This window comes from Orussus abietinus, unplaced genomic scaffold (assembly GCF_000612105.2).
Source record: "Orussus abietinus isolate OABI.00-Male unplaced genomic scaffold, Oabi_2.0 scaffold5, whole genome shotgun sequence".
Lineage (NCBI taxonomy): Eukaryota > Metazoa > Arthropoda > Insecta > Hymenoptera > Orussidae > Orussus > Orussus abietinus.
Window position 1 is genome coordinate 1,534,387 of NW_019394929.1, and position 18,825 is coordinate 1,553,211.

An 18,825-nucleotide genomic window follows, 5' to 3' on the forward strand; every position below is an offset into this window, starting at 1 on the left:
TAAAAGAACATGATCGCGAGCCTAATATTAATCATCGCCTTAGGATACCGAGAAGAGCGACAACGCGTTTGGAGAAATTCCGGCGAGTAATCGGACGTTTTACTTTCGTAATAGTGTATTGTACACAAAGAACATGAGTCGGTTACAATACGTGAATTATAATGAGGACGCAAGGTCTGTGGATGTAGGTCGAAACGCGATCCAGAGTTACGTGTAACGCCGAGCATGAACGCTATCTCTTTCAGCTCTTTAAAGTTGAATCATTACAATAAAATCCACCCTTATTTAATGCTCTCTCTCTCTCTCTTTCTCTCTCGTTGATTTTTATAAGAAATTCTAAACCTACTAATAATGGAATAATACACTGTGCCTAAGGAAACGGAGGTTTTACAGTAGCCATTGGTCTTTTAAACGCCCTCCGTTTATCCGAAGAAAGACTTAGTCTCCCTTAGGATGTTACACAAAAGCCTGGACAATAATTAAATGAGACGTTGCAGCCCTTTGGATATCCTCGAAACGGGCTCTTATAAATACATGCCCGAAGGAAATAATCGCTCGTTTCCTTCTGTCGAATCCCGGAGTTAATTTTAATTGCTGAGGATTAATTTAAAAATGATCCCTGTCATGTTCGTGGAACCGTCTCACCTTTGTACAGCCGGAACATTGATCGCTACTTTCCGCATCCTTCGCGAGATGTTCTTATAGCGATCGAAAGAGGAACAGGCGGTCAGAACTTCATCAGTCGATCTATCAAAAATGTAGAGCCGTGTTCTTATCGATACTATTACTATCTCTGCAGCACAACATTCTTACAAAATTAAATCAATGTATTTCTACATTTCACTGGACAGTATTAATAGAAACAAATATACTTTTCCTTTCAGTATTAGCAAATGCCTCATAGTATTTGCAATTTTTAATTTAGTATACATAAATCTCCTGTACCCCGAGGAAAATACTATGTAAAAAATATACTGATACTCGAAGCAAAAGCAAATATTCCTTTATATTAACACCACCTATCGATGTCGGGCAATACGCTCAAATTAATGTGTTGCCTCCTTGTAGAAGTTCCCCGCAGGAATGTCCATTCCTCGTTCAGGAATACACTTCTCATCGGCGGTATATTTGTCTATGACACGGCTTCGTAAAAAATATGATGGAACAAAAAATGTATTCGTATAGATTTGACGAACAAGGAACGTCCATTACTTCGAGGCGCCTTTACCGTCTATGTGCAAAAAAACCGGCCTAGCTCTAGTACTCATTTTATACGCAGTTGTTGAAGCAAAAGAAACACTCGCCAAGAAAACTGTCGTTAGTTTTTCCCTTGTACAAATCCTAAAAGAAATACTGACGGACTGCGGCATTCTAGATCACCTTTTTCCAAGATTCCCCGAAAAATGTATCTCTCAGCTGATCGGTACGAAGCGCGGGTTGCCTCTGAGAATCTCGTGCAACCATTACGGAACGTCCTGTGCGGGCACCACAGAAGTTGCTCTGTACACAAATAAACCACGATAAAGTTTTACGCCTGTTGAGGAGGAGTGTGCGGTGGAGGTTGTTGGGCTTGAGCCTGAGGACTCGGAGGTTGCTGCTGTTGCTGTTGGGCACTCGGTTGCCAAGGAGGATGCTGTTGATTCTGCTGTTGCTGCTGCTGTTGTTCCTGGGCGAGTCGTTGATGAGCCTGCTGCCTAGCCCTAAATTCGGCAGCCTTGAGCTGCTCCAAGTGGAACTGTTGCCTCTCCGTGATCAGCTGTTGCCTTTGGTACTCGAGTCCCTCGCGTTCCCGTTCCATCGTAGTCTCCAGTTCCTCGAAATGTCGGAGCTTGATCTCTAACTTCTTCATCTGGGTTTCCACCAGAAGAGCAACCAAGGATTTTATCTTGCGCTCTTCCACAGCCGCTAAATGCTTCGCCTTGACTGCCGCAGCGGCCAAGGCTGCTGCCGCCGCTGACTGCAGCTGGGCATCTTTCACCACCTGAATAATAAATTATTAACGCTTAATATAATTAACCTTACTAACTTATATGTATACAGATTCGAATTTCAAGATCGGATGTCAAGCACCGCAAATGTACGAATAAATTCAGAATAAATTGAACCTTCTCCTTCTTCTCTTTCGCTTCCGTGTCCTCTGCCCCGTCTGTCACTTTAGGCTTGGTTTCGCCTTCGCTTTCCTTCAAATCGACTTCCATCTTTTCCGGCTGTTCCCTCTCTCCGTCCGCAGTGTCTTCCTTCTTCGGAGTCTGCGGGGGTTGCGGGTTCTCCGGGCTTTCCTTTGGTTTCTCCGGCTGTTCTTCTTTCTTAGCTTCCGCTGCCGACACAGAATGCGGCGAGGTAGCTGCCGTCGAAGGACCAGTGCTCGGAGCTGCAGATGCCGCAGGATCTTCCGGCATTTCCGGTGATCCCGTCCCCGCAATTCCAGATTCAGCCAGACCAGCCGCTGGGTCAAATTTCCCTGTTAGCGGAAAATTAGATTATTATCCAAAAATAAATTACCCTAAACGTACAAAGTGGCAATTATTACCGTCAGAATTAGCGCTAGCTTGAACGTTCCTTAAATGTTGGTCCAGTAGAATAGTAGGTACTTGATCTTTAATAGCTGCGAACTCTTCCATGGCTGCTTTCGCTGCACTTGCTGCGACTCGAGGATCCACGACAGAAGCGAGGAAAGCCACAGTACTCATAACAGGGTTTCCAGCTTTCGAGAAAGGAATTGGTTGGTAGGCCAATGGGCCCAAGCCTTCCGGTCCACCTTCTTCGAGGTATGGGTCTTCGATTGGTAATCGTAAGAAATGCAAAATGCACTCATCTTGTGTCCTCGAGCCAACATGTTCGCACACTTTATTCCAATCATCTTTATGAAGCTCTAGACCTTCCAATAACAAGAGAGTCTCTTGTTCCGTCCAATCTCGAGTGGCTCCAGCTGCTTGTTTATTTTTCAGGACGGCTGGCTTCCTTGAATACTGATCGATCTTTAGGCCAAAGTTTGCCATCGGTCCAGCTGCGCTCTTTTCCTCGGGTGCAAGAATATTCGGTGCACTTGGTTTCTTTTCCAGATCTAGTAAAGTCTTCGCTGCGGATGGCTGAGGAGTCTTCGGTGGGTTTGGATTAACCGGTGCTAGACCAGATGGAGTATCGGACAAAACATGGAAATGTGATGTTGGTGGAGGACCCATAGGAGTTGGTCTAGACTCTGCGTCTACTTGATAATTAATCAAACCCCACTGCTCCAAAAATGCATGGACGCGCATAATTGCACAAACATCGCCAGCCAAATTGCGCCTAAAAAATATTCCGAATTGTTAACATAAATTGTAAGATTATTTTTACTGCATTACTTAAAATAACTATGGTATCTGGGTAATTATTCTAAGAACGTCTACCTGCAGGCTGTCGAAGTGATGTACTCCGTAGGATTCAATCTGTACGTATCGATCATAAAATTTCTATAAGCTAGATAAATCTCTGGAGTTTTAGATTTGTTTTTGCCATTGAAGAATTCGGAAAGAGCACGTTTTTCAATGGTGTGTATCGAATTGTAGTCGAACCAAGCCGAATAACTTGGCACAACAATGTGATGAGTTTGTTCCGTGACATTATCCTCTGGTTCGTCTCCTTTTCCTCCTTCCCCTCTTTCTTTACTCGTATCCCTTTCTTCTCTATCTTGATTCCCTTGTGCACTGCCTTTGTCACCTGGAATAATGACAAATTTTAGATTACGATTGCTAAAAATCATTCATTATAAGTAAGACCTATATAACGTACCTTCTAATGGTTCATCCAAGTCAGCCATATTTCCAGACTTAAGTGGTTGTAGTTCGCTGTCTTGCTTCTTACTCCCTGTAGATGTTAAAGAGGTACTTCCCGTAGAACCACTACCTTGACCGGCAAGAGGTGCATTTGTAGGAGTTGCGACAACCTCTACAATTCTTGGCTCTGCCGGTGGATCTTCCATTCCTTGTGTCAGATCTTCTTCTTCTTCTCCTGCGGCACGAGACTTTTTAGGAGTTGCAGATGACGACGATGATGAAGACGTACCCTGAACTCCTGATGGTCCTCTTCCACTGTACAAATAACAAAAGTTAGATCAACCGAAAGCAAGTTTACATGAGAAAATTCAAAGGTGGTCATTTTTACCTCTTTCGCTTTCCAAGTTTTGGTAAAGGACTTGGAGACCTTTTTCTTTTCTGTTTCTTTGCAGCTGAAGGCGGTGGATGAGATGGTTGGGCCATAAGATCTTCCACGGAAAGTCTGAATTTATGAACTTTCTTTTGACCACTTTCATCCACTTCGTAATCTTCTTCATTCATCCATTCATTGTACTGATCAAGATCCAATGCCCAGGTAGCCGATACTTTGTACGTAGCTCTTAAAGAAATAAATGAAATAAAATTAAGAGTTAATATACTGGATGGAATCAATGATATCACCATATTTTGTTAATAAAATCGATACCTTGGACTGGCGTTAGCAATATTGCCTTCTGGGAAATCCCATGGAAGATCGAGGCTCGTCCATGAGTCGTAACTATCAGGAAAGTAATACCAATGAAGCAAAACAGATCTATCTCGTCGCATGCAAGGTCGTGCATATTCCTCCTCCATAGGGTCTACTAGTGGATAAATAATATGCGTTGCATCTGCTTCATTTTCCGCTACTGTTCCTTGATGTCGGCGAATTGCTTCTTTTACTTTTGTAGCAGTTGCTTTGTCAACATCGGACTTCACATGGATACAAGGTACGGTCATACATCGATTTTGGATTAATGAACGTTCTGCCGCCATTAACATTTCTACAACACGGTCCATTCGTGTACCTGACTGAAATTTGGTAAGCCATAGATTATAAACAGATCCGCTTTAATAATTAAGAAAAGTCTTGAAGATTATATCGTATAGATTATAATACATCTTACTTTGCCAACTGGGAAATCAAATCGTCGCCACCCTTGTTCATGCTTAAATCGATAGGCAGTTGCTAAAATTTGACATAAGCCTCCTCCAGGCTTAAAGTCTAGGAAGCATTTCACCTAAAAAGTAACAATATTTTAATCACAGCTCTGGAAATGTTTAATTCTTTATTTATACTGCATTACATACAGGAAGTCTCGTCATCGGAGGTTTCGCAACATTCTTTCCCAGATTATCTTCTTGAAACTGTAGTAGTTGTATAATTAAAGTGGATAAACTCTTATTGGTTGGTGGATCCGTTTGTACATACTGAAATACATGAAGCAGGAAACAAAAATTATAAAAAACTGATCTGGGGAGAATGGTAATAGTCGCTTGTAAAGTATGACCTCTATTTTATAAATATAAAATTATTTGTGATTTGAGATATACAAAACTGCATCAAATATTACATGATTCAATTGAAAATATATTAAATACTGTTCAAGGAGTACAAAACAGTATACAGTATGGTAAAATCGAAGGACCTGCGGGCTGCTAAATTATTGACCAAATTCATCTGTAGTGGTAGAATTAAGGTTATCAGTACGTGGACAGAAAATAAGCCCTCGAAAATGTAAAAAAAGCACATTTATAGGATAACATAAAGCCTTAAAATTAAGCGTTGGGTAGAACAAATATCCAATGCGACAGGAAGGCATCAAATTTCAGCGTTAGACGCCGGGTTTCCACGTACCTTTTTGCAGTTTTTCAGAAGCCACTGTTTAACTCCATCGAGCTGTGCGAGAATCTCAGCGGACTCAAAGAACTTAACGTTCGGTCCGCCGTCCTTTTTCGGGCCTAGAGAGAGCATTTTCAGGAAATTTTCACTCAAAAACCGTCAAGAACGCCACTGGACAACGCCGCGCCGATCGCAAACATTACACGCCTCTGAAGTTGGCCGAGTCCATTTACCGCCTCTGCTGTCAAAGTACGGTTAAATATTCTGGCCTTTTTAAATATTTTATTTTGCAAGAGGTTTAGAGAATTATTATAAATAATTACTCGGAGTCAAACTGGCAGAACCACTAGTCGCTTTTCCTGAAAAATGTGGCGGTGGGGTTAGACGTGAAGATGGCGGCAATCGAAGAGCTTGGCCAACATAATGCGCTAACCTAACCTCAACGGTCGTCTAAAAACGTCAGAAGGAATTTTTTGATTTTAGAGTAATACGTGAGAGAATCCTATCGTAAGTAGTTTTATTCTCTTAATTGCGATACAAGTTCGGTGGAACTTATCGGTATTTAAATTAAACTTGGGGAAATAACTTTAAGGTTAGGATTCATGATTTTTATGTATATACTGACTCATTTTCTACATACTGGTGAAAACATTGAAGCTATTGTAAAACCGTGCCGAGAGTTCATTAAATTTTTACCTTTCAACTTTATAAAGTCTCGGAATTGTTGAAGGTTATTATTTCAATATTTCAATGTTTTTTATGTTCACGATTCATTTTTAAGTTTACTACATATACAAAATTGCTCATGCATGATTTATTCGCATTATCCCGCCTATACAGGGTGTACGTAAAATTATAATCATACTATATTTAACTTCTACTCCGATATAGAAAGAATCTGGCAAACATGCCACACAAATAAATTTTATTGAAGTAAAAGCCAATATATTGATACTATGATTGAGAATAAATTAAATAATATTTAAATACAGTTTGATAAATGATATTTTTGTAATCTTTTAGGTGGCACAGTGATGTCCAGTACAAAAGAAGACATAGATATAAATGAGGCATTTGATAATTTATTATTTGCTGAAGACATAGCAGAAAGATCTGGGTACGAAGAAGGTTATAAAGTTGGACGAGTTCGTATAATTGATGGATATCATCTTGGTTACCACAGAGGAAGCACATTGGCTGCTCAACTCGGCTATTACAGTGGGATCATTGAATTATGTTTGCTGACAAAACATCTTCCTGACAAAGTTACTTGTCTAGCAAAAAAGTTGCTAGAAGAGATTAATAATTTTCCTAAATTTAATAGCGATACCCTCGACATATTAAACATTTTTGAAAATATTAAATTTCAATATATTAAATTTTGTTCTTTAGCAAAAATAAATGCGACATATCCTGATACTGATAAACTTGACTTTTAGTTTGATATTTTAATCTACTTTTCCCAGAATTGTGTAAAATGAATGAGTATGTGGACCACTTTCAGAAAGTATTGAGCTTCCTTCGTGAACATCAAAACTTAGTAGACTGCCATTTAGTTGACTTTATAACAGACAATTTATGGGAAAAATGTTTACCAGAAAAATTACGGCTACAACTGCAAGAAACCAAACTCACTAACTATTTAAAAAATAAACGCATGCAAGATGACATCGGTACCGAATTGCACAATTTTCTTAAATGTGCAAAGTCATTAGCTATGGATGCATGTCCATTCCTATTGGAACTGAAAGACATACCAGCATTTTTGTCGGATCACTGTAATATTAAATTACATCCAAATGAAGGGAACAATAATAAAGGAAAATTTGAATTCATGAAAAATAAAAAAAGACACGAAGTTGAAATTCTTGCTGGAATTATTTCAAAGCTCTCACAGTTGAATTCAAGTATTGTAATAGACATTGGAGCAGGAAAAGGATATTTATCAACATATATATCAGAAAATTATGGAATTCCTGTCTTGGCCATCGATTCTTCCAAAACTTGTCATAATGGGTCATTAAAGCGCCAACAATTAATGAGAAAGAAAAATGCCCAATCTACGTCATTAGTATGTCTGAAAAATTATAAATATAATATTAGCGTGCTAAAAATAATATTTTTAATGTGTTCAGACCTTTCATTTTATTTTAGGTACATTATTTAGTACATCATGTCAATGAAAACACAGACTACTTTAAACTAATAAAAGAGAATTGTCCTAATTATGAACAATGGAGTAATGTGATACTGACTGGATTACATACGTGTGGATCTCTGTCACTGGCCATTTTAAGGACTTTTATAAATTCAGAACAAATTAAAAGTCTTTGTGTGGTATCATGCTGCTATCACTTAACTCAAGAATGCCTTAACGGTCAGTATGAATTTTCCAAAAATGCAAGAATGCTTGCTCAACAATCGATGGAAAGAATCTCCAAGAAGGAAGAATCTCTCTCTCCATCGCTGTTTTACAGAGCGGTATTACAGGTCCTTCTACAATCAATGGGTAAATGAAATATTCTTCCGTATTTCTTAGCATATATTTGTCATGTATAGAATGGAAATTAAAAACAGTTACTTTAAAAATCCCACCAGGAAAATCTGAAATCAGAATAGGTCGCGGTGCGCCTTTGAAAAATTTTCCAACTTATGCAATCTGGGCTTTGAAAAAAATTGGGATTCACTCGGAAGAGGTATTTACAATTTTTCGAATATGTTGAAATTATATTGTACCACTTTCTTGATACAAGCTTGTTCACAGATTCCATCGGAGAAGGAATTAGAAGATCTATATACAAATTACATAGAATTAGAATGGAAAATGAACATTTTCCAATTGCTGAGAGTGTACATGGGTTCTGTCCTAGAAGCTGCCATACAGCTGGAGAGGGTAATATACTTGCAACAAAGTAAGCAGTGCTCCAAAGCTGCAATAGTGCAGCTCTTCAATCCTGTTCTATCTCCAAGATGTTACGCAATAATTGCATTAAAATAATTTTGGAGATACGGCAAATTGAAATAAGCAAAGTACAAAATGTACAAATTTATTTTCACTAATAAAGTCAGTTGTGAGATATAGTCTATATAAAATTTGGAGTACTGTACATAGAAATTGGTTAAAATATGTAAAATGTTAAACTTTCAAGTTTTTATTGGCAATCATGAAACACTGATAATTATAGAAATATCTTCGAGACAGTATTCTAATAAAACTTGAACAGGAATGTCTTAAGTAATACTGCATAATACCTAATAAATTATCCATGAATTATGGGTTGTCAGTTTCAGCTACTTGCAAATAATCCATAACGGATGAAAATCCTTCTTCTTGTACAGTGGGTGCTAAAATCCCTGTTGGTCGTTGCCCATTTCTAGTTCTGCAGATGCTACAATTACACAATCCTCGGCAAGGTGGGCAAATCCAATTCTGGAATGAAAACTTATATAAAAATGTGTTTAAAATATGATTTAAATGTGATAAATAGCACCATTAAACATACAGGATCTTTTAAAGCATCCACAGCACTTTCGCCATATCTGCCACGTAAACAAGGCCCACAGAATTGCCCTCTGACACCTATGCATTCCCCGGACCGGCATACCGTTTTCGTATCCAATGTCTTTTGTCTACACTGATGGCAACTCGAACCATTTATTTTAGAATATGTTTTACCAGAGCTTTTCTGTGCTACATTTTCTAACATTTCTTCCGTAATCTCATCAGGCGAAGGTATACTTTCTGGATCATAAGTTGACCGTGTTACATTTGTACTCGAACTTCTATTGCTTCCTATGAAAATATCATCACTTTCAGAACTAGTATTTTGATCCTCTTGATCTGGAAAACTGAGCGTCATCAACTGTATGGTACGTTCGAATGGTTTCGCCCAAGGAAACAAAATTTGAAGCTTTTTTCTCTTTCTGCCCGATCGGCTTTCCTGTTCGTCATCCGAGCTATTGTAAGCATCGGAAGCATCGTTCCTTGATTCACGAGCCTTACTTCTTGTATTATACCGTTTACGAAATTGAATACGAACACCAGCAGACTTGAAAGTACCTTCGTCATCTTTGCTCTTCCTGCGTCTCTTTCTCGGAGGGAGGTTTTCGTCATTCTCTAATTGTAAATTACTTTTGTTAGTTTCATCCTCTTTTTGCACCTCGTTGGTCTCTTTCTTTAAATTTTGAAAGAACTCTGCAAACTGTGGACAAAAACAAGCGTTTCAGTGAAACTCATTGTTATAGGTTAGGAACATTTAACTCGACATTATACTCACAAGCGCATTCCTTTCCTCAATATTTTTCTGTCGAAGAGCTTCATAGTCACTCATATCAACTTCAGTGAAAAAGAGATGGTTTCCTTTGGCTTTAATTCACTTATCGACAGGTTAGATGACGCGGTAACTGGTGGAAATTCAAAAATTTCCAACAAAAGCCGGTAACCCTCCCTTCCACCAGTTTGGACCACTTCCGGCATCTTCGGAGTTCGAAGGGATGAGATGTCTGTATTTCTGCCTTTAAAAAGCCCCGGATTGTATATGTCCCCTTGGTCAAAAGAGTCCATTAGGTTGCATCTCGGCAGGCGCATATATTATTAAAATCCATCGAAAAGTACTTGCATCATTTTATGTCATGTAATAACATCAAGAAACGAAACAATTCCACAGCCAGTCTCATAGTAATCTCTGTGAGTAGTACAACGTGTAAGTATAAGATGTCTGAAATCAATGGTGGGTCACAAAAAAAAAAAACATTTGAAATACTTACGATGCGTACACATACATATAAATACCCGTCATGAGTAAGAAGCAATTGTACTCCATGTAAGAAGCTAATAACTCCGAGACGGCTCGCAGCTAATCTTATCATGATTGTAGATAGAACGTCAGTTTACTTGGGTGACATTTAACGATAAGCCCGTGAGTTTCGAAAATCACCTAAATAGAAGGAAATGTAAAAATTCAGCATGCCGTGACAGAAGAAATTACCGCAAAGAAGTTCCAATAAGAACTTGAACGATTTTCAGGTCAAGGTCCAAAAACGAGTCGCAAGGAATATTCCACGTCCTATAAATAATAGTATGGCGGCACACTCTTCTTAAAATACCTGTTTTTAAAAATGGCCCCCCTCTCTTTCAGGTATCTGGAAGCGAAGTTATTCTCCAGAAATGTCCAAGGGAACCGCATCGCAACCGAAACGCTCTTTCCCATATCTTTTCATTTTCTGGGTTTGGTGATTACCCGGAATTATCCATCAACTCATTGACAACTGCGGCTTCCTTATCGCTGGGACGACTCGTGAGTGACCTAACAATAAGCGATCGTATTGGAGAGTCGGTAAGCCGGTATCTCTCCGTTCTAGCGAAGGCGATTTATTGGTTCTGCTCGGCTCAATGATAAATGATAAAGTCGAAGACGACCCAAGTCCTCGGTCAGTCTAGTTTCGTTCACTTGACAATTGTCTACACCTCGAGTGCGCTCGTCAGGATTTCCTGGGAGACTTTCGACATAGGCTGAGCCAAGGTACGTGCCATGGATAATTAAATCTTACAATTAAGGGATTATCCACGATTAAGGAGTTAATATAGCCTAGCCGATATCAAACCTACAACTTACGATATGAATGTAAATTACACGACTGACGCGAAGTTCAAGGCTCCCGAGATAAATGTGCAGAGGCGGTTATTTAATCTCCCATCGTTTATAAATCCAGCTCCTTATCGGTTGAACACCGACCTGAAACAAGCCGTGGAATTAATTTCGGATAGCGCACTTACCATTAAAGTAAATAAAAATTCAGTTTCATATTTCCGACCGTATGGTAAAACGTGGACTGATAAGTGTACCTTTTCCTTTTTACAAACAGTCAACATGGCACCCTTAGCCAGATTAATTTCAAGATCGATCAAGCCTCGCAGAGAGGCGAAAACGCTGCGAGTGCAATTTTCAAGAGGCCTTACATCCCAAGAAGTATTTTCCCGAGAGGACAAGTACGGCGCCCATAATTATCACCCATTGCCAGTGGCAATTAACAAGGCCGAGGGAGTATTCATGTGGGACGTCGAAGGCAAAAGATACTACGACTTTCTCAGCGCTTATTCTGCCGTCAATCAGGGTCATTGCCATCCGAGGATCTACAAAGCATTGGTGAACCAAGCCAAGAACCTCACGTTGACTTCGCGAGCGTTTTACTCTGACGCTCTGGGAGAGTTCGAGGAATTTATCACGAAGCTGTTCGGGTGGGTACATGATAGCATTCGAACGATACGAACCTCCTATTTCCGGATAAAAAATAGATTAATACAATCGGCGATCACGATCGCGCTATTCGACAATATTATCAGGCTTGATACCATGGCTGAGATGAATGCCGACGTCATGAACAAAATCAGCTACAGCAATGCAGTGTATCATTTATATTAATATTTCCTAGATACGACAAATGGCTGCCAATGAACACGGGAGTCGAAGGCGGGGAGACGGCCTGCAAGTTGGCTCGAAAATGGGGCTACACTAGCAAGGGAATTCCCGACAATAAGGCGAAGATCGTCTTCGCGGAGGGGAACTTCTGGGGAAGGACCATGAGTGCGGTGTCCTCGAGTACCGATCCGTCCAGTTATTCCGGCTTCGGTCCTTTCATGCCAGGATTCGAATTAATTCCCTACGACGATCTTCCTGCTTTGGATAAAATTTTGGCGGATCCACATGTGTGTGCCTTCATGGTAGAGCCTATTCAAGGAGAGGCTGGAGTCGTCGTGCCTCAGGTAATTTTTTCTAACGGATGATTAAGGCTGTGCTGCTGATTATATATAATTATCACATTCGTAACAAAAATGAATTCTTAGGAAGGGTACCTGAAAGGGGTCCGGGATCTCTGCACGAAGCACAACGTTCTCTGGATAGCGGATGAGGTCCAGACCGGTCTTTGCAGAACCGGGAAACGTCTGGCCGTAGATCACGAAGGCGTGCGACCGGATATCCTGATCTTGGGAAAGGCTTTATCGGGTGGTTTCTTTCCCGTGTCAGGGATATTGGCCGACGACCCGGTCATGCTTTGCATTAAGCCCGGAGAGCATGGCTCCACGTATGGAGGGAATCCTCTTGGATGTAGAGTCGCCATGGAGGCGCTGAAAGTTCTCGAGGAGGAGAAGCTTGCGGAAAATGCCGAGAAGCTCGGCAAGATCCTTCGAGATGAATTGAATAAGTTGCCGAGAGACGTGGTAACTCTGGCTCGTGGGAAAGGTCTTCTTAACGCGATCGTGATCAACAAGGAGATAGATGCCATGGATATATGCTTGAAATTGAGAGACGAAGGCTTGCTGGCCAAGCCTACGCATGGACACATCATCAGACTTGCTCCTCCGCTGGTAATCACCGAACCGCAGATTAAAGAATGCACCGACATCATATCCAAAGTCATCCTAAACAATTAAAAAAAGAATTAATTAATGACGCCGGCTCATTTTAATATTGTATCATTTCATTCTTTCCACGTCTGACTGGAGTTCTGGAGACAATAAATATTTTTCTACGTTCACGTTTCAGTTATAGTCTTTGTATAATCTTCAACTATTTCTAGATGTAAAAGATATTTACCTACGTGCAAGCGCGGCCGTCATTTTGATAAGTCAATCAGGACTGACAAGATATTGTAAATTGGTACCAGGCGAACTTTAATATACACTAATCTAAATTAAGAGATCGTTTAAAAAATATCCAACATGCTGTCATCCAATTGCCTGATAATTTTCACTTCGGATATCACCTCTCCGATAAAATGTCGGTTCAGTCGATTCATTGATATCTCGCCACACGATTGATAACGTTGTAGATTGCACAATCGGTAAATTTAGGAAACCTTGATATCACAAGATGCACATTAAATTTGAATCGGGATGTTTTCTGCAATTCCGTAGACTTGGAGTTTATTACCTCGGCGCCAGTGTCCGTATCTTTAGGTGACTTTCTTCGACTGCAAAGGGAGCCGTGAATTATCTTTGTTTACTATAAGCAAAGCGAAATGCATATCTCCAACAGTCGAGGGAATCGTCAAATAGAAGTTAAGCCTGCAAAAGTGACCCCAGGGACGTATCCAGGGAAACATAGAATTTAATCGCTGTGTTAACGAAAACCAAAGTGTGCTCTTAGTCACGGTGAGATTTTCGTCAGTGGAGGAATTTTGTTAAGTGAAATTAATAATCGACAGTAATCGCTGCAGGTAAATACCGCCGAGGTTTATTTGCCATGTGGCGTTTGCAGTGGCTCAGAGGAGTTTGTCATCCCAAGCTTTCAGACTTGTTGCAGAAGACGTTTATTGTTGTCATGGCTTGATACGTCTTGTGTACAAAAACAAAGAGAGCAAACAATGCCGGTCCGTACCTCCACGGTATAAATAAAAGCAATCAGGGATCTTTCCATCAGATATTTATTAAAAGTCGCTTGATGAAGATCTCCACCTCGTTCCATCGACCTCTTCGACCCTGCGAAAAGTGTAAGACGCATAAATAATTGCATTTAATTTCGACGATTCTACGTTCGCATAAAAAAATATACTTACATATATTGTTTATACAGAATCAAGCCCGGTAATAATTAAGCATCATGCAGTCGATAAGAAAGCAAATCCTTACCGTAATGAGGGAGGCGGAGGTGAAGAGGCTCCTGAGTAGTCAGGAAATTATAAATCGGGACGAGAAGTACGGAGGGATACATTTCAAGCCCTTGCCGGTGGTTCTCGCCAAAGGGGAGGGTGCCTTTCTATGGGACATCGATGGCAAAAGGTACCTCGACTTCCTGGCAGGATTCTCGACGATGAATCAAGGCCATTGCCACCCACGTTTAGTCAAGGCCATGCGAGATCAAGCGGGAAAACTTACGCACACGTCTAGGGCCTTCTTCACGGTTCAACATGGCGAGCTGGCGGAATACTTGACGAAGCTCCTGGGTTGGGACAGATTTTTGCCTATGAACACGGGTAAAATTTTCCTTTAATATATCCATTGATAACGGAAGTCATGCTCGATGAGACTTACCGTTCAGATTGTCTAAATTATTTTTTTAAACAGGCGTCGAAGCTGGTGACACCGCGTTGAAGATTTCAAGGCGCTGGGCGTACAGAGTGAAGAAGGTGCCCAGTGGAAAGGCCACAATCGTATTCGCAAAAGGTAATTTTTGGGGTCGCTCATTAGCCGCGATCTCTGCATCCACGGATCCAAATTGCTACACGGATTTCGGACCATACGTGCCACGTTTCGATAAGGTCCCTTACGACGACTTGAAAGCTCTGGAGGAGAAGTTCAAGGAAGACCCCACCGTTTGTGCGTTCATGGTCGAACCGATCCAAGGCGAGGCTGGAGTTATCGTTCCTAAGGTGAAATTAATTCGGTCATGTTTTCGGCTCTACAATTGAGAATTAAAAACATGTAATACTTACAGGAAGGGTATCTGAAGGGAGTTAGAGAGCTTTGTACAAAGTATAATGTTCTTTGGATCGCCGATGAGGTTCAAACCGGGCTTTGCAGAACAGGAGCCAGATTGGCGGTGGATCATGAAAACCAAAGGCCAGATATTTTAGTCCTTGGAAAAGCTCTGTCAGGAGGAATGTATCCTGTCTCTGGAGTTTTGGCTGATGATGCGGTAGGCTAGAATTAACATAAAAAAATTGTTAATTAAATTCCTCCTACTGAAAGTCCGGTGATGTCGCCAGGTAATGCTTTGCTTGCAAACGGGAACCCATGGAAGCACTTTTGGAGGAAGTCCTCTCGCCTGTACAGTAGCATTGGAAGCGGTAAAGATTTTAGAAGAAGAGAACCTTGCGGAAAATGCCAGAAAACTAGGGGACGTCCTGAAAGAAGAATTGGGAAAATTACCAAAGGACATCGCTACCGAATTTCGAGGCCGTGGTCTGTTAGCCGGTCTCGTTATTAACAAGGGTAATATTTTTCCGCCATGCTAATGAATAATTAAAACCTGGGCAGAAAAGTAAAACGATTCTTATGTTGCAGAATTCGCAGAAGGCTGGGATATCTGTCTTAAATTGAGAGACGCTGGATTATTGACGAGACCAGCTCATGGTCAAATTATCAGAATATCGCCTCCACTTACGATCACCGAAGAGCAGTTAAGAGAGGGCTTGAATATCCTTACGACTACCCTACGAAAAATGTAACAATTAATTTGTAATATTTTTATTATACGATATATGAAAGTATTCAAAGCACCAAAGTATGGGAATATTAACTGTAATGTTTTAAATTACCTTCTAATATAAGAGACTTTAACGAACGCATGTGCAGGATTTATTTCACTGGATCCAGATGCATGTGCAGCTGAAATAAAAATGCATCTCGTGATTAATTATTGAAAGCGTATATTACCTTCACTTGGATTCGTACAATTATAAGGCACGTTAATAATTACAATTGCCTATTTCAGTGACTTAATAAATAATTACACGCCGCACAGTTATTTCTATTTACAAGTATCAAATAATTGGTAGTCTATTTTCTTAGGTATGAGATTCGTTATGCCTTTTCGAGTGTCTCTTCAAGCTGAAGGCTTGGGAAAATAATTGATTGCATTGGTCGCACTTAAATGTTTTTAACACCGCGTGTACGTTTAAATGCCTTTTTAAATGGCTTGCCAGTTTAAAGCGTCTTCCACAAAGTCTACATTGATGTCGCCTCTCTAATTCGTGGGAAGCTTCGTGACTCTTTAAATGACTGGATTGTGAAAAACTTTTATCGCATTGTTTACACTTAAAAGGCTTTACTTTCGTATGAATCCTCAAGTGTTCCACGAGATTTCCCTTCTGGATAAAAGTTTTGTTACAAAATTCGCATTTGTGTAAATTTGTCGGTTTGTGCATTTGGAGGTGCACCTTTAAATTATATTTCTTATTAAATTGTTTGTCGCAGATTTCGCATTGCACCAAGCCTTCGCCGGTGTGAAATTTTAAGTGAGCTTTCAAGTTCTTCGCAAGGCGGTAACGTTTGTTGCAAATATTGCATTCAAAACTGTTGCTTTGCGTGGAATCACGTTCTTCATTCACATTATTGTTATGTATTTTTGCGTGCTCTGTTAGATATGATGGATATGGAAAAGTCTTATTGCATACTATGCATCGATGAACATTTGTGTTGCTGTGCAATTTTCTGTGCGCATTAAGTTTACTTTTTGATGAATATGCTTTGTCACAACTGGTACATTTAAAGGGTCGCTGACCAGTGTGCGACAACTGATGACTCGATAGCTTAGACTTTTGAGAAAATGATTTGTAGCAAGTGTCACATTTATATTTCTTTAATTTTGCAGTTGTATTTGTATTTAAAACCTGGTCAATTTTTAAATTTTCATTAATGGGATTGCCGTCACACTTGATTCCATTTTGTAAATGTTTACTCTTGTCAGGAAGTTTAGAAAAGGATAAGTCTTGGGAGGTAGATAATTCCTTCTTCGAATGCAATCCCAGATTTTGCACAGGATTAGGAATGTTTACGTGTTCTGCACTTACGATAACACTTTCAGAATAATTTAAATTCTGTATCTCATCGTCGTTATTCGAGGACGATCTAGGATATGATAAATTCTGGATAGATGTTTCCATGGAGTGTCCGATGCATCTGTCATAACTTAAATTACGTGCAATTGGATTTGATTCTTCTCCGATCTCTACATTTTCGTCATCATGTGGGGTATCTACATTGTCGGTACTATGTGTGAAATTGTGACTTATTAATTGAGTTCTATTAGTAAAGGTATGATTGCATAATGAGCAATGCAATGCACAGGCAGCTCTGTTGGGGTTTTCATTATCTATAGATAATGTTCTCGGCTTAACGATTAAAGGTATATGTCCTTCGGACACTGCATTGTCCGAAATTTGACTAAGGTTCAGATAAGAGGATTGAGACTCAACTATATGCATGTGCTGCGTCGGAGAACTATCCTGAGTAAAAGGTACATGAACCTTATTGTGTATACAGAGTTCTTGATAATTCATAAATACTGCACCACATTCGATACATTTCAAAGTTGTTTGTGAGTTATGAATCGGGACAAATCCTTCGTCCTGCTGATATAGTTTACACCCAGATACCGTTGTATATGATGTCAAGCCTGAAACCTTATTTCATCTATTGTTAGCGATATAACATCATGGTTTGTTAAGAACGTCCCAACTAATTAATAGCAATGAAATAATTACCTTTAGTGCAGCTTGTCTCAGGGCTCTATCGGCTGCTCGACATTGTTCTCTATACAGGAGGGCTGATTCAGCTCGGGTTACGCATCGATCGCACATTTTCTCTGGCAACCCATCACCTTGCCAGACCTGAAAATACACTCACTATAATATGACTGTAATAAATATTAAAAACTGTTTAATACTAACCTCTAAACAGGATAAAGAACGTAGTTTAGCTGCTAAAGAGGAACCGGCAGGCCCCATAAATAAACAAATCATTTTCTCCCCATCTTCCCTCAGACACGTTCGACATAATTTACTAATGTTTTCACTGTCAATTTCTTTCGTTACTATAAACATATTTAACATCTGATATTTACAGTATTAAATAATGTTATACATGTTTCTTGAAATATTCGTTGAAAATGTCGCACACTGCGCACAGAAAAATATCGGTTTTGAAACAGAGATGAGTTAGGAGATTACTCACGGGCAGGGTCGTGCAATTGCATCCTGTGCTGCCCTCTGGTTTCGTACGTCAGCTTTCACCGTTTTTTACCCCCAAGAGCGGCGCAACGAATTTCTGGTAGGGGTTCGCGCACTCGCGATGGCGGTTCACCAGTCTACCAGTAGCCGTTGCCGGCTCATGTACTCGTGATGACCGACCCCTCGGTTGCCTCTTTCTCGTCACCTTAATGGAAAATCCGTAATTATAAGATGATGCACTGGGAATACAAGGGTACCTTTTTCAGGTATCTGCGATCAGGTGTCGACCGGGAGAAGCGACGGTACGGTAATTGAGGACTCCCGATTATCACAAAATCCTAATCATCATAAAACCCCCAAATTCTAATAATCAATTTTGATATTTATTAATCAACTATGTATTAGACATTTTTGACGTATGATCGTAACCCCTTAACGCACAGATTTTTTGATTAAACACTGAAAACTGTTAATTAATTCATGCATGTAATCAAATCAATGAATGAAAAAGAAGAAAAT

General features: G+C 40.0%; 7 protein-coding genes and 1 long non-coding RNA gene across 15 annotated transcripts; 4 read left to right on the forward strand and 4 right to left on the reverse strand.

Annotated features, from left to right (window-relative positions):
* Positions 1–6: 6 nt before the first annotated feature.
* On the reverse strand, positions 7–5,783 carry LOC105701221 (SWI/SNF complex subunit SMARCC2). Its single transcript, XM_012427782.2, has 10 exons — positions 5,653–5,783; positions 5,106–5,225; positions 4,922–5,035; positions 4,462–4,826; positions 4,144–4,374; positions 3,772–4,070; positions 3,390–3,699; positions 2,531–3,288; positions 2,106–2,461; positions 7–1,981 (listed from the first exon to the last, which is right to left on the reverse strand). The coding sequence occupies exons 1-10, from the start codon at positions 5,767–5,769 to the stop codon at positions 1,529–1,531; spliced, it is 3,123 nt and encodes a 1,040-aa protein (XP_012283205.1). The 5' UTR covers positions 5,770–5,783; the 3' UTR covers positions 7–1,528.
* A 250-nt stretch (positions 5,784–6,033) lies between these two features.
* Positions 6,034–7,097, forward strand: LOC105701229. Of its 4 annotated transcripts, none has more exons than XM_012427797.1 (2): positions 6,034–6,144; positions 6,661–7,097. In XM_012427797.1, the coding sequence occupies exon 2, from the start codon at positions 6,672–6,674 to the stop codon at positions 7,074–7,076; it is 405 nt and encodes a 134-aa protein (XP_012283220.1). In that variant the 5' UTR covers positions 6,034–6,144; positions 6,661–6,671; the 3' UTR covers positions 7,077–7,097. The 4 variants fall into 4 exon arrangements, with proteins under 4 accessions (XP_012283220.1, XP_012283221.1, XP_012283222.1 ...); XM_012427798.1 differs by having other exon boundaries at positions 6,142–6,229; XM_012427799.1 differs by lacking the exon at positions 6,034–6,144 and adding an exon at positions 6,301–6,367.
* LOC105701226 (methyltransferase-like protein 25) lies at positions 6,661–9,039 on the forward strand. Of its 3 annotated transcripts, none has more exons than XM_023433510.1 (5): positions 6,661–6,782; positions 7,236–7,708; positions 7,792–8,146; positions 8,236–8,333; positions 8,402–8,909. In XM_023433510.1, exons 2-5 carry the CDS (start codon positions 7,295–7,297, stop codon positions 8,633–8,635), a joined length of 1,101 nt encoding a protein of 366 aa, XP_023289278.1. In that variant the 5' UTR covers positions 6,661–6,782; positions 7,236–7,294; the 3' UTR covers positions 8,636–8,909. The 3 variants fall into 3 exon arrangements, with proteins under 3 accessions (XP_023289278.1, XP_012283217.1, XP_012283216.1); XM_012427794.1 differs by lacking the exon at positions 6,661–6,782 and adding an exon at positions 8,923–9,039 and having other exon boundaries at positions 7,089–7,708; positions 8,402–8,549; XM_012427793.2 differs by lacking the exon at positions 6,661–6,782 and having other exon boundaries at positions 7,089–7,708.
* On the reverse strand, positions 8,767–10,526 carry LOC105701228 (cell division cycle-associated protein 7-like). 3 transcript variants are annotated; one of them, XM_012427796.2, is made up of 4 exons: positions 10,405–10,526; positions 9,915–10,322; positions 9,141–9,839; positions 8,767–9,067 (listed from the first exon to the last, which is right to left on the reverse strand). In XM_012427796.2, the coding sequence occupies exons 2-4, from the start codon at positions 9,966–9,968 to the stop codon at positions 8,909–8,911; spliced, it is 912 nt and encodes a 303-aa protein (XP_012283219.1). In that variant the 5' UTR covers positions 9,969–10,322; positions 10,405–10,526; the 3' UTR covers positions 8,767–8,908. The 3 variants fall into 3 exon arrangements, with proteins under 3 accessions (XP_012283219.1, XP_023289280.1, XP_023289279.1); XM_023433512.1 differs by having other exon boundaries at positions 10,420–10,507; XM_023433511.1 differs by having other exon boundaries at positions 9,915–10,355; positions 10,420–10,497.
* Positions 10,527–10,846: 320 nt separating this feature from the next.
* LOC105701224 (ornithine aminotransferase, mitochondrial-like) lies at positions 10,847–13,180 on the forward strand. The gene is made up of 5 exons (XM_012427787.1): positions 10,847–10,934; positions 10,999–11,159; positions 11,499–11,875; positions 12,070–12,400; positions 12,482–13,180. Exons 3-5 carry the CDS (start codon positions 11,508–11,510, stop codon positions 13,067–13,069), a joined length of 1,287 nt encoding a protein of 428 aa, XP_012283210.1. The 5' UTR covers positions 10,847–10,934; positions 10,999–11,159; positions 11,499–11,507; the 3' UTR covers positions 13,070–13,180.
* A 175-nt stretch (positions 13,181–13,355) lies between these two features.
* On the reverse strand, positions 13,356–14,407 carry LOC105701231. Its single transcript, XR_001104190.1, has 3 exons — positions 14,267–14,407; positions 13,569–14,116; positions 13,356–13,494 (listed from the first exon to the last, which is right to left on the reverse strand). It is a non-coding gene; the product is annotated as an uncharacterized LOC105701231 (long non-coding RNA).
* Positions 13,997–15,920, forward strand: LOC105701227 (ornithine aminotransferase, mitochondrial-like). The gene is made up of 6 exons (XM_012427795.1): positions 13,997–14,127; positions 14,211–14,610; positions 14,702–15,006; positions 15,072–15,272; positions 15,343–15,568; positions 15,641–15,920. The coding sequence occupies exons 2-6, from the start codon at positions 14,238–14,240 to the stop codon at positions 15,802–15,804; spliced, it is 1,269 nt and encodes a 422-aa protein (XP_012283218.1). The 5' UTR covers positions 13,997–14,127; positions 14,211–14,237; the 3' UTR covers positions 15,805–15,920.
* Positions 15,921–16,088: 168 nt separating this feature from the next.
* On the reverse strand, positions 16,089–18,310 carry LOC105701223 (zinc finger protein 845). Its single transcript, XM_012427786.1, has 3 exons — positions 18,028–18,310; positions 17,842–17,967; positions 16,089–17,760 (listed from the first exon to the last, which is right to left on the reverse strand). The coding sequence occupies exons 1-3, from the start codon at positions 18,187–18,189 to the stop codon at positions 16,144–16,146; spliced, it is 1,905 nt and encodes a 634-aa protein (XP_012283209.1). The 5' UTR covers positions 18,190–18,310; the 3' UTR covers positions 16,089–16,143.
* Between the last annotated feature and the right edge of the window lie 515 nt (positions 18,311–18,825).

Excerpts from the sequence above, each read along its gene's own strand:
- LOC105701224 (XM_012427787.1), top strand. The coding sequence starts at position 11,508 with ATGGCACCCTTAGCCAGATTAATTTCAAGATCGATCAAGCCTCGCAGA. Across the intron at positions 11,876-12,069 it reads TTTATCACGAAGCTGTTCGG|ATACGACAAATGGCTGCCAA; the intron begins GTGGGTACATGA and ends AATATTTCCTAG. Across the intron at positions 12,401-12,481 it reads CTGGAGTCGTCGTGCCTCAG|GAAGGGTACCTGAAAGGGGT; the intron begins GTAATTTTTTCT and ends ATGAATTCTTAG.
- LOC105701223 (XM_012427786.1), bottom strand. The coding sequence starts at position 18,189 with ATGTTAAATATGTTTATAGTAACGAAAGAAATTGACAGTGAAAACATT. Across the intron at positions 17,968-18,027 it reads GTTCTTTATCCTGTTTAGAG|GTCTGGCAAGGTGATGGGTT; the intron begins GTTAGTATTAAA and ends GTGTATTTTCAG. Across the intron at positions 17,761-17,841 it reads TGAGACAAGCTGCACTAAAG|GTTTCAGGCTTGACATCATA; the intron begins GTAATTATTTCA and ends AGATGAAATAAG.
- LOC105701229 (XM_012427797.1), top strand. The coding sequence starts at position 6,672 with ATGTCCAGTACAAAAGAAGACATAGATATAAATGAGGCATTTGATAAT.
- LOC105701228 (XM_012427796.2), bottom strand. The coding sequence starts at position 9,968 with ATGAGTGACTATGAAGCTCTTCGACAGAAAAATATTGAGGAAAGGAAT. Across the intron at positions 9,840-9,914 it reads TTGAGGAAAGGAATGCGCTT|TTTGCAGAGTTCTTTCAAAA; the intron begins GTGAGTATAATG and ends TTTTGTCCACAG. Across the intron at positions 9,068-9,140 it reads TGGATGCTTTAAAAGATCCT|AATTGGATTTGCCCACCTTG; the intron begins GTATGTTTAATG and ends TTTTCATTCCAG.
- LOC105701226 (XM_012427793.2), top strand. The coding sequence starts at position 7,115 with ATGAATGAGTATGTGGACCACTTTCAGAAAGTATTGAGCTTCCTTCGT. Across the intron at positions 7,709-7,791 it reads ATGCCCAATCTACGTCATTA|GTACATTATTTAGTACATCA; the intron begins GTATGTCTGAAA and ends ATTTTATTTTAG. Across the intron at positions 8,147-8,235 it reads GGTCCTTCTACAATCAATGG|GAAAATCTGAAATCAGAATA; the intron begins GTAAATGAAATA and ends AAATCCCACCAG.
- LOC105701227 (XM_012427795.1), top strand. The coding sequence starts at position 14,238 with ATGCAGTCGATAAGAAAGCAAATCCTTACCGTAATGAGGGAGGCGGAG. Across the intron at positions 14,611-14,701 it reads ATTTTTGCCTATGAACACGG|GCGTCGAAGCTGGTGACACC; the intron begins GTAAAATTTTCC and ends TTTTTTAAACAG. Across the intron at positions 15,569-15,640 it reads CGGTCTCGTTATTAACAAGG|AATTCGCAGAAGGCTGGGAT; the intron begins GTAATATTTTTC and ends CTTATGTTGCAG.
- LOC105701221 (XM_012427782.2), bottom strand. The coding sequence starts at position 5,769 with ATGCTCTCTCTAGGCCCGAAAAAGGACGGCGGACCGAACGTTAAGTTC. Across the intron at positions 4,375-4,461 it reads ATTGCTAACGCCAGTCCAAG|AGCTACGTACAAAGTATCGG; the intron begins GTATCGATTTTA and ends TATTTCTTTAAG. Across the intron at positions 3,289-3,389 it reads ATCACTTCGACAGCCTGCAG|GCGCAATTTGGCTGGCGATG; the intron begins GTAGACGTTCTT and ends AATATTTTTTAG.